Raw genomic sequence first — 17793 nt, 5'->3', positions numbered from 1 at the left:
ATCATGAGCAAAATGTTTCACTCCTCACTCAGCTCATCGCCACTCTGACACATGAAATTAAGATTCACTCTGTGGAGGCAGCAGCAGATAACTGAAAGAAACCAGGATGTGCATGAATGATCCTTGGAAGAAAACAAGTTTCTTGATGTTCTTCCAGAAATGTTCCATCTGTTCCTAACTTTCATGGACCAATCTCTACTGACCAGTTCTGCTCCCAGGATGCTGGTGTTGAAATAACTTAATGAGCAAATTCTACAAATGTAACTGTACAGTACATTCCTGGAAGTTAAGTTCCAGAAAAACGAGAACATCTGCCTTCCTGACACTGATACCTGCTGCCAAATAACCCTTTTGATTTAATAAACTGTGGGTGCCTAAGTAAAAGATTTTTTTTTATTTTCTTCTACCCTCTATGCTTTTCTGTGTGAATGCTATACACACGCACGTACGCGCACGCACGCGCGCGCGCGCACACACACACACACACACACACACACACACGCGTACAATCTTTAGATCCAAATCTTTTAAGGAGTTATCTTAAACATCAGCTGATGATCTCCATTAAACATATATCCTTCTCTGAATTTTAACATCTTTTCTTATCATTATGATCTGTTTGCTGTCAAAATAATTCATTGGTTTGAATTTTCTCACAAGCTCTACTTGAGACTTGGAACTATTCCTTTCACCAAGACAACAAACACTAGTGTAGGTATTAAAAGAGAAAGAGCAAGAAAGTGTGTGCAAAAAACTAGCAACAAAAAAAAGTGAACAGCTAGGTTTTTCTAATTTTTTTCCCCTTCCTTTGACAGGGTCTTACTATACATCACTGGTTGACCTAGAACTCACAAAGATCTACCTGCCTCTGCCTGCAAAGTGCTGGAAGAATCAAAGGTGCACCCCTGGCCAGCTAAGCAACTAGATTATTTTAATGAACAAAGGATTCAGACAACTATCATCTCCCAAAAGGTTGCACAACTGTTTTTAAATCCCATAAAGAGATGGTGAACGTCAGTAGTCAGCAGAAGGCATGCGAACCAGAGCCACCGTGAAACATTTCACTATTTCACTATTATCAAAAAGGAAAGCTAACCTGGAACTCTAGCTTTCCTGGTGAGGACAGAATGCAGTAAAGCTGCTGTGAGAAATAGAACGCAAGTCTCTAAAATGTTACAAACAGTGTGGTGGTACAATCACTCAGAGACAAGAGGATCTCTGAGTTCATGTCCAGTCAGGTCCACACAGCGAGTTCCAGGCCAGCCAAAACTCCATCTCAAGAATAATAATAAAACTTTTTAAATTAAAAATGACCTACCACTCATCCTAGCAATCCCACTTCTGGGTCTAGACCAAAAAGAACAAAAGCAGGCACTCCTGTTCACAGCATCCAAACAAAGAAACAACCAGAATGCCCATAAAAACCTTGAGCCAACACACAAAATCATACAATGGAACGGTGACCCTTAAAACAGAATAAGTGCACCTTGAAAGCATAAGCCAGTTAGTCACAAAAGGATAAAACTCTACTTTTATGAAGTACTGAAGGAGTCAAAGTCATACAAATGGAAGATAAATGCTGCTTTACCAAAGCTTATAAAAGGACCGCCAGGTGACTAATGGCTATGGTGGGCATTTCATCTTCAAACTAAAACAGCTAGACTTACTCTCATGTGTCCTTGAGGATTAGGGTGCACTATCAGCCCTTCTAAGAAACATTCTCCTGACTTGGTCCATGTATATTAGGGGGATAGACCTTCCATCAAATCTGTATGCATGAGCATTTATCACACAGTGTGGCCACTGTCTATTTCCTCACCAAAGCCAGAGCTTACTGACATAAGGAACATATTTTGGTATGTCTGTATCTGGCTCACAGTAAGTGTTTTAAAATGTTGGTTTTTTAATGAAAGAAAATACAGGCACATTTAATATGTTTCATTTTCAAATAGTTGGCTGCTGTTTTTCTAATTTTTAGGAAAAATGAAAGAGAACAATCTCCCAGTAAACTACCTGCAATATAGCAAACATTTTAGCAAGGTCTCTCCTGTTTCCACCTAAGTACTGTGATTACTAGCATGTATTACCACACTTGGTTTATGAGGTCCTAGAGATCAAACTGAGAGTCTCATACATACTAAGCACTCTACCCACTGAGTTATGTCCCCTAGAGAGAATACTAAATGTACCCTCCAACATAATGTTCAGAGACTGAATAACTGAGAAAGATCAAAAAACTTCAAATGCAAGATGCCTCTTGCATTAATATCACATTTATAGTTACTTAGACATCTGGGTTTTGATTTTATCACGTGACTGTTTGAAATCAGCATTTTACTTAAATTTATAATAATACACACTAAATCTATGATATTTAAGTGTTCTCTACTATTCATCAGAATTGCTCATAGGTATCACTCTGGGTTATAATGTGCAGTGTGCAGAAGAGTTCAGAGCAAGCACAAGACAGCAGTCCTGAGAGATGCCTGGTTAGCATCTGGGAATCTGGACCTGGAGAAGGTTCTCATCATTTTTTTTTTTTTTTTTTTTTTGGTTTTTCGAGACAGGGTTTCTCTGTATAGCCTTGGCTGTCCTGGAACTCACTCTGTAGACCAGGCTGGCCTCGAACTCAGAAATCCGCCTGCCTCTGCCTCCCAAGCCCAAGTGCTGGGATTAAAGGCATGCGCCACCACCACCCGGTGGTTCTCATCATTCTCAAGTTGATAAAAACTTACTCAGTGTATTTAAAATGCTTGTACAAATAATATGGCTACATTTTACACCTGTCCTCCTTTTGGGAGTCTGAATTTTGGTACACACTATCCAGACAAAGTATCCCTACTGACCAAGTCCTTTAAAGCTTTGAGGAGTGAGCATCTGAAAAGCCTTTCTGATAGATGTTTCATATGCTGTCATACTCTGTTGTGGAGGAAACAGAGTATAACCTATAGGACCTTATTAGAAAAACTGCTAAGTTTGATGTCAGCAGGTTTTTAATTCCTGTCTTCTGTTGACTGTACCTTGTGCCTGTTGTTATAATAAACAGCTTTAGTAACAGGCAGTCACTGGTCCTTTCAGTCCCCTAGTCAATCACCGAACCTAGAGTTAGTCTTGGGCTTGCCTTAAAACACACACATTTACTGGGTGTGGTGGCACACACCTTTAATCCCACCATCTGGAGGGCAGAGGGAGATCTGTGAATTTGAAGTCAGCTGGTCTATACAGAGTTCAGGACAACCAGGGCTATGTAAAGGAATCCTATCACAAAACAAACAAACAACAACATACACACACATACACACATTCCTTCTTTCTCTCTCTCTCTCTCTCTCTCTCTCTCTCTCTCTCTCTCTCTTTCACACACACACACACACACACACACACAACACACACACACACAACATCTGAATAAAAAGGATACATACCATCTTACCAGACAATGTGCTCTTGGAGGAAAGTCATTATTCATACATAGCAAATCTTGCATTGACTGTGGAATAGCATCTACAGAAACATTTGAGAGTTAAAAAAAAGTCTATTTAAACTTTAAATTTTTAAGTGATTTTATACATGCTTTGAGGAAAGCATGTCTTACTAGACTGCAGACTAGCATAGCAATTGTCAGTTTGACTCCTGACAAATCCTTGTCACTTCTTACAGACATCTTTAAAATTTTATAAAATCTTTCTCACGTTCTCATTTCTAACCCTCGTATCTTTAGCATTTATATCCTGATCCATAATCAGGAACTGACACAAATTATCATTATATGTATCAATAAATATATAACAAATCTAAAACATAAAAACAGTATTTGCTTATAAAATGTATCCTTGTTAGTTATAATTTTTACCAAATTATTTATTATATATATTTTACTAATATTCTAAAATAAATGGAAAAGCATCAATATTTTGAAACCTTGATTTACCAAATATAATAAAAGAAACTCCAAAACTCTTGGTCTTCCTACTGTTGGTAATATAGCTTTAAATGTGCATCTCTAAGCAAACTAAAATGTTTCTTCTAACTCCACTAGTTACAGCGTTGATCACAACCAACTAGAAAGGAAACTGCATAGTATAACCCATACAAGCAACAATGCCTTCACTGTCTTCACCTTCTCTTACACCAACCCTCTCCATCTGTTTGACTTAGAGACGCTCGTCTGAAGCACTCTCATCTCTAGCATCCTGACTCTAATATAAGGCCTTTCTCAAAACCAACAAAACTTTATTCTGAAGTTCCCTTCATTTATCAGTATATTATAGACCTGAATATCCTTGATTATCATCCCATAAAATGCAAACATTTCACACCAGCTCTTTCTTGCAAAAAAGATACTTCTGTTTGTGTTGTTACATAATTATCTTACATATATATGTCTATTTGGTCACTGTTATTACTCTGCTTTCTCATTCTAAATGCGGAAATCATACAGTTTTGTCTATAGAAACATATACAACAGAAAAGGTACCACACCATCCCTACCTAGAGAAAGCAGATACTTTAGGCCCATGCTTATAAATGATAACCTGCTTTGACCAAAAGAATGGAACATATTGTATCTACTTATTTTTAGAAAGATTATGATGGGTATAGTTCCACCACCTTTTGCTTTCTGGAGTTTCCTACCAAATATGATATTTTTCCAATGATATTTAATGGAAATTTTCAAAAATAACATTTTTTAGTAACTTTCATTCATAACTGTTCTATTTTACTAATTATTGTTGGCAATCTCTTATAGTGATGACTTATAAATCATGCTTTGTCACAGGTGTGTGTATTTGTAGAACATGCTATACAGTCGATACTATGTATGATTTCAGGCATCATGGGATGAATCCCATAAGACAAAGGGAGGAAACTGACTACTGTGTTTGATTAGCAACTGTAACCCCCTGCTCACCTTTACACACTAGTGCATCTCAGAGCAGACTATAGATCACATGACCTACTACCAATCATAATTGCCATTTACTAAGTCAATGACTAGTGTACATCAGATACTGAGATAAGGGCTTAGGTTTAATGCTTTATTAAATTCCACAGTAACCCTCCAGGTACTAAGTACAGATGAGATAACACAACTTTAAAAAGGTAGAGTAACTAGCCAGTTCAAACAATCAGAATGCTAATGCACTTCCTACAAGTAGGTCCACTCATCAGCCCACAAACTGCCTTTACTTGCACTCCTTCATAGGCTGGCTTACCTCAATCTCCAAATAACCTTACCTAATCTCCTTCTCCTGATTAAGTCATCCCCACAACTTCAGTGGAATGTCACCTGTCCTTAGCATGCCATTGGTCACTCTCTACCTCTCTACCTTTTACAGTTACTTCCACACCTTATCTTCCCTACTGAAATGCACATTCAAAAGGACATAGCAGAATATTCAGCATGTGAGTCACTCAGTAAATATCTGCTGCTTCAACCGGTTTAAAAGTGACTGTCACTGTGGCTCTTCCTCTACTTCAGATGCAGTACTAGCACCTCAGCTACTTCAAATGTGGTTACAAAAAAATTCCTCCTATGGGTATTACTGAGTTATGAGAACTAAACTAATAACTAAAAATTAGACTCTTAAGATATTGTACAAACGTGAACCACCCCCCCCCCCCAAAAAAAAAACATACCCTCTGATTCTTCATCCTTTCCTTCTTTATCAGGAGACTCTTGTACAAGATAGTGATGAGTGACTGAAAACCTAAAGTCAGCAAAGGAAATTTCATCTGATCGCTCTTCCCATGTGCCAGAAGTAAATATACCCTGCATTTCACAAGAGAAAGAAAAAAACAGCCAGCTTATTCAACAGTCATCACAGTGTTTACTATGCAGTGATTTCTGTCTCTTCTACACATTAATCAGAGCACTGCATTCGACAGTTATCTTCTACGTGATAAAGGCAAAACATTTTTTCAGAAGAATAAATGACTTATCACAGTGGCTATTGAAAAAGAAGAAGAGTTTTGGAGTCAGCAAGATGCCTGAAGACCTAAGTTTATCTCCTGGAAACCACGTGTAAAGACAGAACTGACTCCTCCAAGTTGTCCTTTAACCCCCCCACACACAAAATAAATAAGTAAATAAATGTGATTTTACAAAAAAATCCCAGAGTATTGAATATCAAGTGACTTACAAAAATCCTGACTTCCAAATAATTTTATGGCATGTTTGAAATCATGAGTAAACAGTAAGTCCCATGTTTGTTTGTTTAAAAAAATGGGTCAACTAAATACAACCTGTTTACACTATGTGTCTTATGCAACACACAACAAAACAAGGTACTTATCATGTATTCTGTTAAGACAATTTACTGAGAATATACCAGGCAATGAAAGTGTTACTGGTTCACATCTTCTCCATCATGGTCAGACACAGATGGCTCAGCTGGTTAAGACACTTGCTGCCCTGGCACAAGGCCTGGATTCAATTCCCAACACCTACATAGTGACTCACAAAATTGTCTTTAACTTCAGTTTCAGAGGATACAATCTCATCGGGCCTCAAGGCCCTAGGCATGTACACGATGATGTACATATATGCAGGCACATATATAAAACAATCTTTAAAAAAAAAAAGTCACATCTTCTGCTGCCAGACCAAAAAAATAAAACAACAACAATAACAAAAGTTAAGACATGTTCAAGACCAGCCTGGGTTATGTAGCTCTAAAATAGCCTGAACTACAGAGTCAGATACTCTCAAATCACAAAACAGAAATAAAACATAACAATAAAAATGTAATTGCCAAAACCCCCACAAAGTCATTATGGTTTTAAATTGTTTTTATAAAAAATACTCTTGTTGCATTTATTATTACAAAATGTGATCTATATCAAGAAGGAAAATGTAAGTTATCATTTAATAAAGCTGCACATCAATTTTTCCTTATTTAAAGAATATTCATTTCTATAATCAAACCCACATATAAATTGCATGTTTATGAAGTTAATATATAAGACTTACATTGCTTATGCTTATAACAACTTGTAGTGTAATTTCAATACATTAAATATTGCCTAAAATAAGTGAATAAATAGTTTAGGCTAAGACATTTCTTAACAATTAAGAAAGACCTTTTGGGAGAATGGTAAAGAACTATGTGAAATACAAATGATCTAACCAGGTAAACAGGTACAAGGGAGCACTTAGAAAAGGGGGAGGGAGGCAAATAACGAAGTGAGGAGGTGAGGAAAATAACAATAAAGATGCCTTAGGTCCGTCTGCAGCCGGAGCTGATGCTATGCCACAGCACTCCAAACCCAAATACCACCAGGAAAGAGCTGGTCTCCCAGGAGTGCAGACACGCCTGTGAGCACAGGTGAGACCACCACTTCCGCTCCAAGGGACCTGCCCAGAGCCCTCAGGACACAGGAACCAAGGAGCAGCCTGGGATCCTTCCAGTTTCTGGCTGCATCCCAGAGCTGACACTATGCCACTGCTCTCCATACCCAAATTCCTCCCAGAGAGAACCTGTCTCCCAGGAGTACTGACAAACAGGTTTGCAGGAGGGATAAGCCAGTCAGAGACAGCAAAACCAGCTAACACCAGAGATAACCAGATGGCGAGAGGCAAGCCCAAGAACATAAGCAACAGAAACCAATGATGCTACCTGGCATCATCAGAACCCAGTTCTCCCACCACAGCAAGTCCTAGATACCCCAACACACCAGAAAAGCGAGACTCTGATTTAATATCACATCTCATGATAACAATAGAGGACTTTAAGAAGGACATAAATAACTCTTAAAGAAATACAGGAGAACACAGGTAAACAGCTAGAAGCCCTTAAAGAAGAAACACAAAAATCCCTTAAAGAATTACAGGAAAACACAACCAAGCAGGTGAAGGAATTGAACAAAACCATCCAGGATCTGAAAATGAAAATAGAAACAATAAAATCACAAAGGGAGATAGAAAACCTAGAAAAGAGATCAGGAGTTATAGATGCAAGCATCGCCAACAGAATAAATACAAGAGATAGAAAAGAGAATCTCAGGTGCAGAAGATACCATGGAAAACATTGACACAACTGTCAAAGAAAAAACGCAAACTGCAAAAAACTCCTAACCCAAAACGTTCAGGAAATCCAGGACACAATGAGAAGACCAAACCTAAGGATAATAGGTATAGAGGAGAGTGAAGATGCCCAACTTAAAGGGCCAGTAAATATTTTTCAACAAAATTATAGAAGAAAACTTCCCTAACAAAGAAAGAGATGCCGATAAACATACAAGAAGCCTACAGAACTCCAAATAGATTGGACCAGAAAAAAAATTCCTCCCATCACATAATAGTCAAAACACCAAATGCAAAAAAAAAAAAAAAAAAAAAAAAAAAAAAAAACAAAGAAAGAATATTAAAAGCAGTAAGGGAAAAAGGTCACATAACATAAAGGCAGACCTATCAGAATTATATCAGACTTCTCATCAGAGAGTATGAAAGCTAAAAGATCCTGGGCAGATGTTATACAGACCCTAAGAGAACACAAATGCCAGCTCAGGCTACTATACCCAGCAAAATGCTTAATTACCATAGACGGAGAAACCAAGATATTCCATGACAAAACCAAATTTACATAATATCTTCCTACAAATCCAGCCCTACAAAGGATAATAGATGAAAAACGCCAATACAAGGAGGGAAACTACACCCCAGAAAAAGCAAGAAAGTAATCTTCTTTCAACAAACCCAAAAGAAGATAGCCACACAAACATAAAAATAACATAAAAAAATAACAGGAAGCAACAATCACTATTCCTTAGTATCTCTTTTTTTTTTTTTTTTTTTTTTTTTTTTTTTTTTTTGGTTTTTCGAGACAGGGTTTCTCTGTATAGCCTTTGGCTGTCCTGGAACTCACTCGGTAGACCAGGCTGGCCTCGAATTCAGAAATCCGCCTGCCTTTGCCTCTGCCTCCCAAGTGCAACATCAATGGACTCAATTTACCAATAAAAAGACATAGACTAACAGATTGGATACGTAAACAGGACTAACCTAAGGATAATAGGTATAGAAGAGAGTGAAGATCCCCAACTTAAAGGGCCAGTAAATATTCTTCAACAAAATTATAGAAGAAAACTTCTCTAACCTAAAGAAAGAGACACCAATGAACATTCAAGAAGCCTACAGATCTGCAAATAGATTGGACCAGAAAAGATACAGGAAATTCACCTCAGTGTCAAAGACAGACAGTAACTGGAGAAGTTTTTAAATTTCACTGTGTTTCTGTGTGTCTGCCTACAGAGAACAAGTAGAAAGGTGGAGAGTGCTGGATTCCTTGGAGCTCTAGTGACAGATGGTTATGAGCTGCTCAATGTGGGTGCTGGGAACCAAACTCAGGCCCTCTAGAAAAGCAGTAAGTATTCTTAACCTCTGACTAAGCCATCTCTCCAGTCCTCCAAAGATATCTTAAAGGCTCTGTAGAGTAGTTAAATGTAACCACAAACGGAAGAGGAGTTCACTTATGAGAGGAAATGTATCTGATGAGACTTGCAAGTTCATAGCTTTTTGTCTGGCCCAATGATTCTTGACTGTTTGGATCTAGGGCCTGGATATACTCTAAAAAATTACTGATTCCATACTTTAACTTAAAAGGAAGCATCTGGTAATATAACTTATTGGTACAGCATGTACTTAGCATGCCTAAAGCCTCGGACTCAATTCCCAGCACCAAATAAATAAGAAACAATTTAAAATATTGATTACATCACTTACTATAAAAATAACTTCTATATCAATGACTTTCTAATGATGCTTTCCAGAAAAATAGAAATATAACACTATTTCATATTTTTGCAAGTTTTTTAATTTATAGGTTTTTTTGTTGTTCTTTTGGTTTTTCAAGACAGGGTCTATTTAGCCCTGGCTGTCTTAGAACTCACTCTGTAGACCAGGCTATCCTCAAACTCACAGAGATCAGCCTGCTTCTACCTCCAGTGCTGGGACTAAAGGTATGAGCCACCACTGCCTGACTTAGCTTTAAAATAAATATATATGTGTGTGTGTGTGTGTGTGTGTGTGTGTGTATACATATATTCATATATTATCATATATGAATGATAAGATCTTATTATGTAGCCCTGTGGCTAGTATAGATTTTTCTACTGAAATGAGGTCAAATTAACCTGGAATTTGGTAAACACAAATTCTACAGTCATCACTTCCAGGCTGAGCATGATCAAGCAAGAGCTGGGGGATAGCCTGAGCTATACAGCAAAATCTGCCTCTGGGAGGGAAAAAAAGGAACCTATTTCAAAAATCTAGCAGGGGTACAACTGAACAAGAAATGGTCAAAGATTAACTGCTAAAACTGGGTGATGAGATTTATTATACTATCTTATAAATTTTATATTTTGAAACTGTCTTTAACTAAGTTTTAAGATTTGTTTTTAATTATGCATCTCTGAGACAGATGTGTGAACACGTGAGTAAGGTACCCACAGAACACAGAAAAAATGTCATGACCCCTGGAGCTGGAGATAGACAGTTATGAGTGGCCCATCGTGAACATGGGACTCAGACTCAGGTACCTAACTGCTGAGCCATCTGCCCAAAATTAAGTTTTAGAACAGTAATTTGTTTTAAATTCCCTCTCAGTAGATGAGAACTGGTAATCACTGCCTTTTATATGTATGAAAACTTAAGCATTATCTAAACTTTTGTTTTTCAAGACAGGGTGTGTGTAGCCCTGGCTCTTCTAGAGCAGCTGGCCTGGAACCACTGCGATCCACCTGCTTCTGCCTCCTGAGCACTACACCAAATTAACCCTTCATTTACGCTTTCTTTAATCCTCCCAATGGAGTTCATTTTAAAATCTGCAGCTTTCTCCATCTGTCAATGCACTAAGAAGGAAACGGCTTGAGCTTACTCTTCTTCAGCCTCAACGATGTGCCTGGATGAAGCTACTATAAACGTATACCCATTTAAATCCTAATCTAGTATCTTAACCTCTTTCCTCATTACTTCTCTCTCATTCTTGATGGCAGCACGGGTCCTACTTTGTTCATTATTTCTACCACTATCACCTGATTCACACCAAGTACTTAGTAAACAGATATAAAACAAAGGATTCAAGACCGTAATACCAGGGAGCATGCATGCGATCCTGGACAACGATGGCTCTACAACCCCGAGTGTGATGACAAGGGCCGCTGCAACTAGACCCTGGTGTGCTGGTGCGTAAACTCTGTGGTGCTCCCCACGGACAAGGGAGACTTGAGCCTGCACTGAGAACACACCATATCCTCATTGAGTTGGGATATACCAACAGACCGACTGACCGACCGACCGATCTGACCCTTCATCCTGCAGCGACAAGCTACACCCCAGCTTCCTGTCCGCGGTGCATTATGGCCAGTCCACCATCCAGACAGAGCTGCGGCAGAAAGTGTGGCAGACAAGCCTGAGAAGCATAGACATCTAGACATCGCTGACGCCATACTTCAAAAGGGACATCAAAGGTGAGTCAACTGTTCACGTGCAGGTGCGTGGGGACCTCCGAATGTGGAGCGGATGCGCATCTACTACCAGGACGAGAGAAGCCCCCCAGTTCTCCATGAAGCACCTCACCTCCAGCCTCACTGCCGTCATCGCTGCGTTGCGGTGGCGCTAGTGGCCAGTGTGGTGGTTTTGGTGGTCACCAACCAGAGGAAGTCGGGAAAATACAAAAAAGTGGAGCTTTAAGGAACTGGGGGGAGATGAGAATCGAACCTAGGGCTTCCTCTGTATCTCAGACCAGATGGGTTGGCCTGTTGATTCTTAGCCACGAGGTAATTTTCCTCCCAGCTGTGACCTCTTTCTTCTTTATCCGAAAACAAGTTCTCTAGATGCTGAGTTGAGGTCACCTCCTCGCCCTTGGTTTTGAAAGACACATTTCTGAAATTCCTTGTCCAGTCACCAGACACCTGACCCGGAGAGTTAAGCAAAGACTTGGTAGCTTGGTTAAGAAGCTAGTGCCAGGCAGCCCAGTCGTTTCCCAGCGACTTGAATCTACCCAAAGTCTTAAACAGTTTGAAACGGGAAAGCAGCGCTTTTGCTATCCTGGGTTGTTGGTGATCCATTCCTTCCCTGCCTCACAACCTTCAGGAAAGGAAGAGCAGTTCACTAATTGATCCTGTGTAGTGTTCATCTGCCATTCATACGTCTCCAGTCATTTTAAATGTCTTTGTTGGACTGCATCTATTTTTCTGCTTGCCCTTGATGTAGCCGATACTAGAAAGTTTTCTTTTGTAAAATGTTTGTACAGATGCATCTTTTTTGATAATGCTGTTTTTTTTTTTAAAGCAACAACTCAAGTTTAATAAAATATGGAAAAGGCAAAAAAAAAAAAGTAATATCAGATCTCAGAAGTACCTGGGATAGCTCTTGCTTTTAAAACAGCAGTTTTGGACTTTCGGATATAGCCAGCTCAATGCATCTTCAACTGATCTTGTTGGAATCCATACAAACGTTGCTATGTATGTGTTTCAAGTGCAACAGAAATATCTGTGTTTGAGAATTTCACATTTTTTTCTTTATTCAAAAATTTAAATGAGAATATTTTAATATAGGACACCAATTTACTCTGTATATTTCACCATATCTTTAAATACTGCAATTCCTATATGTAGTTTGCTCATATTCATACAGGAAAAGAATCTTACTATCTAAATTCTGTTATCACTACCATGAAGCTGAAACCTTCTAGCAAATATTGAGATTGAAAGGTCTTTTCAGTATAATAATAAAAACAGTGATCAATTTTACTTTAAAAGAATAGGAGCCAGGTGGTGGTAGTGATACATGCCTTAAATCCAAGCACTTAGGAGGCAGAGGCAGGTGGATCTCTGTAAGTTCAAAGCCAGCCTAGTATTAACTGATACCACCGACTGATGACCTACTTTGACTCCCCAGGACCCACTTCATGGAAGGAGAGAACCAATGCATACCTACAAATATGTGTGTATGTATATACGTGTGTGTGTGTGTGTGTATGCACACGCGCTTTTTTTTTTAAATTAAGCATCTATACAAGCTTAAGATCAAATTGTATTTCTTCAGTAAACTGAGAAATCTATTCTCAAAATATTCTCTTGAGGAAACATCTAAAGTGTAGTTTATTAGCACATTATCAATACAAACTGAGTAAAGTAACTGTAGCTGATAATTACATAACAGCTTGTTATACCAAGAAGTTTCCTTACTAAATGAACTATTGGTAAGTCCAATTTCTCTCTGATCAATTAAAAAAAAAAGAAAAAGTATTTACTGGCTAAAGGAAAACTTAGATTTTGAGAAAAGTAAACTCAGAATTAATGAAACCATACAAAGAAATGTATCATATATAAATATGATTTTTAAAGGTTTCACAAGCAAATCCTAGTGACACATGCCTTTAATCCCAGCACTGGGGAGGTAGAAACAGGTGGACCTCTTAAGAGTTCCAGGCCAGCCTAGTCACCACAGTGATCTATAGGACAGCCAGGGCTACACAGTGGGAGCCTGTCTCAATCAAATCAATCAATAAATAAGCTTTGCAAATATCTTACATATATCATTTGCTACAAATTCAAATCCCAATTCTTCCAGATGGTCATTTGATGTTCATTAAGACTTGTTATAACTTAAAAACTCAACATTTTAATGCAAATGCATTATCTGTAGCAAGGGGCATAAAAATAAAGATTTCAAAGTAAATACCAATCTAGAAATAAAAGCAAATAGATCTGACCTTTTCCAGTGGCTTTCCCAGAGTGTGTCCAATCAGTTTCCAGTCATTCAATACTTCTTCAACTTTGGAAATAAACCTAAGAAGGAGGGAAAACTTTCTAAATATATAACCAAACATTTTCTCCTCGAACTATTCAATTTCTTTAAAAAGACATTTCCTTACATCCTAACATTTCGATTGGAGAATGCTCAACAAGTTTAATATGTGAGCCTAACTTAGGGATATAAAAGAAAAGTAGAAACAATGTTGTCTAGTTAAAGAATTCTTAAATTTTGATTCATTTAAACCTAGTCACCCAATAAAAGCATTCTTTCCACAAAACATAAACTAAGAACAATTCCTCCTTTACTATGATAAAATAAATTTAGAAGAGAAGAAAAAACTGGCAGATTAAGTTAATACTAATTAAGGATGGTTTTATAACTGATCACTTTTCCCTGCCCTTAAAATCTCCATTCCCAGCCCCAACATAGAGGCTCACAACTACCTGTAACTCTAGTTCTAGAAGATCAATGCCTCCTTCTGGCCTGATGGTACCAGACGCACACGTGATACACACACAGGCATTCCAACAAAAGCACTTCACACATATGACAAAACAAATCTTTAAAAGTAGACCACACCTGACTAGCAGATGAACTTGAGCATCAGCAAATGAAAGCTGTCACGCTTAAATTAGAGAAATGTGATCCAATCTAGTGGCTGCAATTGTACCTAAAACATCTAGAAAGTGCTTCTAGACTAAAATCAACTGCAGTCAAAGGCGTCAGATTTTTTTCTTCATTGACATTATGAGTTAATGCATTTCTTTTAAAATATTAATGACATCAAATAATAAATCAGCTTATGATTTAACTGAACCGTCTATTAACTCCTTAAAATTTCAATTCAGTAGACCAATGCATACCCACTAAAAATTGTTCTGAAGAACAGCTGAGGAAATAAGAAAAAGGTCTGTATGTTAAGTGAACAAAGAAAGCTGTAGAAACAAGCATTGATATAGTTTGATCTAAAAAAAATTTACACACACACAATTAAAAGAAAATATGTCAAAATTTAATAGCTATCTTTGTAGAATGTTTAAATGTATTTTTTTAACTACAAGGTACTATTGCTATAATAAAAATAATTTTAAAAAATATTTTCAGAGTAAAAGAACCATCTTTTTTAAAAAAAAAAAATTTATGTTTGTATGTGAGTGCTCTATTTGATTGTATACCTGCATGACAGAAGAGGGCATCAGCTCTTGCTACAAATGGTTGTGAACACTATGTGGGTGCTAGGAATTGAACTCAGGACCTTTGGCAAAGCAGCCAATGTTCTTACCTGCTGAGTCATCTCTCCAGTCCCAAAGAAACATCTTAAAATATTTTACTTGTGAATTGTAGCACTGGCTAGGAAACAATTATATTCTGCACATACTGACATTTGACTAGAAAACTGCAGTAACTCTTCAACAGCTCTCCATATCTTAGCTGGTGAGTCACTTACTCCTTTTCCTATACTAAGTTCTTTTGTACATGCTTTTGGAGAAACAGGTTTCTTTCTATTTCCCCTTTGTAGCTTTTATGTTAACTTGTAATTACAGACTAGTCACATTATCTGATTCGTGTCTATTTCTTCTGCCAGACTATACTTTCAATAAGAGCAGGACCCCTAGCCAGGGGATGGGAAGGGTATATTCGTAGTGGTACACACCTTTAATCCCAGCATTCAGAAGTCAGAGGCAGGTGGATCTGAGTTTGAGCTCAGCCTGATCTACAGTTCAAGTTTCAGGGCAGCCAGGGCTACACAGAAAAACTCTGTCTCAAGAAATCAAAAATGAGAGAGAGAGAAGGGGAGAGGGGAGAATGGGGGAGGGAAGGAGGGAGAACACACGCCATTTCTTTTTTACTACAATACTAGGGATTGAACCCAGGTCAATGAGTTTACCAAGCCTTACCTGCTTTTATTAGCTACTAAATCCCTAATGTCTTACACTGTGTCTTACATATGGACATTCAAAATTAAGTTTTTACTTAGTCCTCTTAATAAATTATCTGTATGGTATATAACACACTTGTTAGGTCTCAAGAACTTCCTTTTGCCAGTCTGACATTTAGACAAAACGTTGGTTTCCTAGGAACTTTTGTTCCTACTTGCTACAAAGAGTCATTCCCTTTATCTGGCAACATATATGTTCATATTGCTCTTCCATTAACCTGTGCTGTGCTAGTGGTGCCTATTAGCATATCAAGGTCTCTGCTAACCTCTAGACTAATACAGGAAGCACTGAGACTAGACACCAGCAGGTTCTGATGCATACATAATCAAGTTTGAGAACTTTTAGTCAAGTGCACCAACTCTAGATTCCTCCACTTTGGCTTTGGAAACTGAGCTCACTGTATTATTTTTATTTATTTCCCAGCGATAACTCCTCACATGTCTAGCAATGTCAGTTCCTTCTCATATCTAACCGAACCCTGAACCATTTTCCCTTTTCTTTCTTGAGGTAGTATGTTAGATTGCTCAGGCTGGTTTTAATTCCTTAGCTCAGGTGACCCAACTCAGTCTTCCCAAATAGCCAAGATTGCACACAGGTGTCACCTCACCCAGCTTCTATCTCCCGTCCCAATTTCAAAGCAGGTATTTTCTATCTTTTCCCTACAAAAATGTCTCCAACAATTTTGTAGCCCACGTTTTCCCTACTTAACTGGTTCTTTGTTGTTAGTACCAACTGGCTTACATTTTAACTATTTGTTGAAGTTTTTTAAAGGTATATTGATTTCCCAGATCTTAGGAGAGTTCCGGGCACACAGTACTTGCTCATAAAGTCTTGATAGTGTGTTAAGTTTTACTGATTCGATGAAGTGTGGGGATGGGCACACAAGTCAAACTATTTCATCAAAGATCTTTTATATTTTCCTATGTCACCAACTGACCTGAGAGCCACACATTGTTTGTAAAGTCTACAAACATTGCAACAATAACCTCAATAGCTATCTAAGCTATCAAGCCAAAAAGCTTAGTTTTTAAATAACTTAGATGATAAAACATGTTCATCGGAACTCAGTGGTTCATCTGAGTTGGACAAGTTCAGGAAGCCTAGGCACAGGACCAAGTTTAAAATGTAATGAAGTGAATCAAAACATTCCAAAGACGTATGTCAACATACTGTTTGTAAATATGAAGAGAAGTGGAAAGGGGGTCAGGACGGAAAGGATTAGAGAAAGATTAGAATCTTCATTTTTTACAGGATGAAGATGGCAGGAAGATGGCAGATGAACAATCATCGGTACACTAAAGGAAAGTCTCTTCCAATAAACACAGGAAGCAAACATAGCAGCTGCTTAACTGGCGGCTTTGATGACAACTGAGGCAAATTGACATGAAAGCAGAAGACACAGGAGCGACCTCGGAAATGGTTTTCTGTGTCAGGGAAGTGATCTGAAGTCAACACAACTTGTTTTAAAGGCGGAGTCTGAAGGTTGGTCTGACCTGTCTGTATGATTGATGCGGAAAAAGCCAAGGCCGCCAGGGCACAGAAGAGACGAAGCGTGGGCGTCTCCCTCAGAACCCGCGTCACCTGTGTGATGCCGCCCGGGGCCAGACAGGAACAAACACACTACTCACCTTTCCCACTCTGAGGCTGTGGTGAAGTCTGTGATCTCAAACACTTCGGACTCCGGCTGCGGGGAGAGAGTAGAGTACAGACAGTAAGCAGCGGGCCACTGACGCCGGCGGCAGAACTCCGTGACAGATGCACCCAAGGCGCAGAACTCACCTCACTGTCCGCCGCCATCTTGCGGAGCGGAGCGTCAGGCCGCGCGCGAAGGCTGTCGGGAAGAAGGGAGCTAGGAGGCGGGCACTCAGTGACCATGGGCGGGACCTTGGTGCGTAGTGGGTGGAGCCTCGAGGAAGGCCCGCCCACAGAGGACCTGGTGGAAAGCGGGGTTTTTTTTTTTCTTCCAGACAAAAAGATCACATACGTTGTCCCACAAGGTGCTTTACTAATATTTTTAAAAATTCTGTAGGGGCTGGAGAGATGGCTGTTCAGTTAAGACTACCCGCTGCTCTTCCGCAGAACCTAGATCCCATT

General features: G+C 38.7%; 1 protein-coding gene and 1 pseudogene across 2 annotated transcripts in view; one reads left to right on the top strand and one right to left on the bottom strand.

The window, feature by feature from the left end:
- Rab3gap1 (RAB3 GTPase activating protein catalytic subunit 1) overlaps window positions 1-17563 on the bottom strand; it is a 62203-nt gene extending 44640 nt beyond the window's left edge. For both annotated transcript variants that reach the window (XM_034512997.2, XM_034512998.2), the window contains exons 1-5: window positions 17479-17563; window positions 17328-17383; window positions 13716-13791; window positions 5641-5773; window positions 3426-3504 (exon numbers count right to left, since the gene is read on the bottom strand). In XM_034512997.2, coding sequence (XP_034368888.1) covers window positions 3426-3504; window positions 5641-5773; window positions 13716-13791; window positions 17328-17383; window positions 17479-17496 — 362 coding nt within the window. In that variant the 5' untranslated portion in view covers window positions 17497-17563. The remainder of the gene's footprint in view (window positions 1-3425; window positions 3505-5640; window positions 5774-13715; window positions 13792-17327; window positions 17384-17478) is intronic.
- On the top strand, window positions 10607-11832 carry LOC117716374 (tumor-associated calcium signal transducer 2-like; annotated as a pseudogene).
- Window positions 17564-17793: the final 230 nt, after the last annotated feature.

Source organism: Arvicanthis niloticus, chromosome 10 (assembly GCF_011762505.2).
Source record: "Arvicanthis niloticus isolate mArvNil1 chromosome 10, mArvNil1.pat.X, whole genome shotgun sequence".
In the NCBI taxonomy this organism is placed as follows: Eukaryota; Metazoa; Chordata; class Mammalia; order Rodentia; family Muridae; genus Arvicanthis; species Arvicanthis niloticus.
Note: the sequence above shows the minus strand (reverse complement) of the source record. Positions and strands in the feature narration are given on the sequence as shown.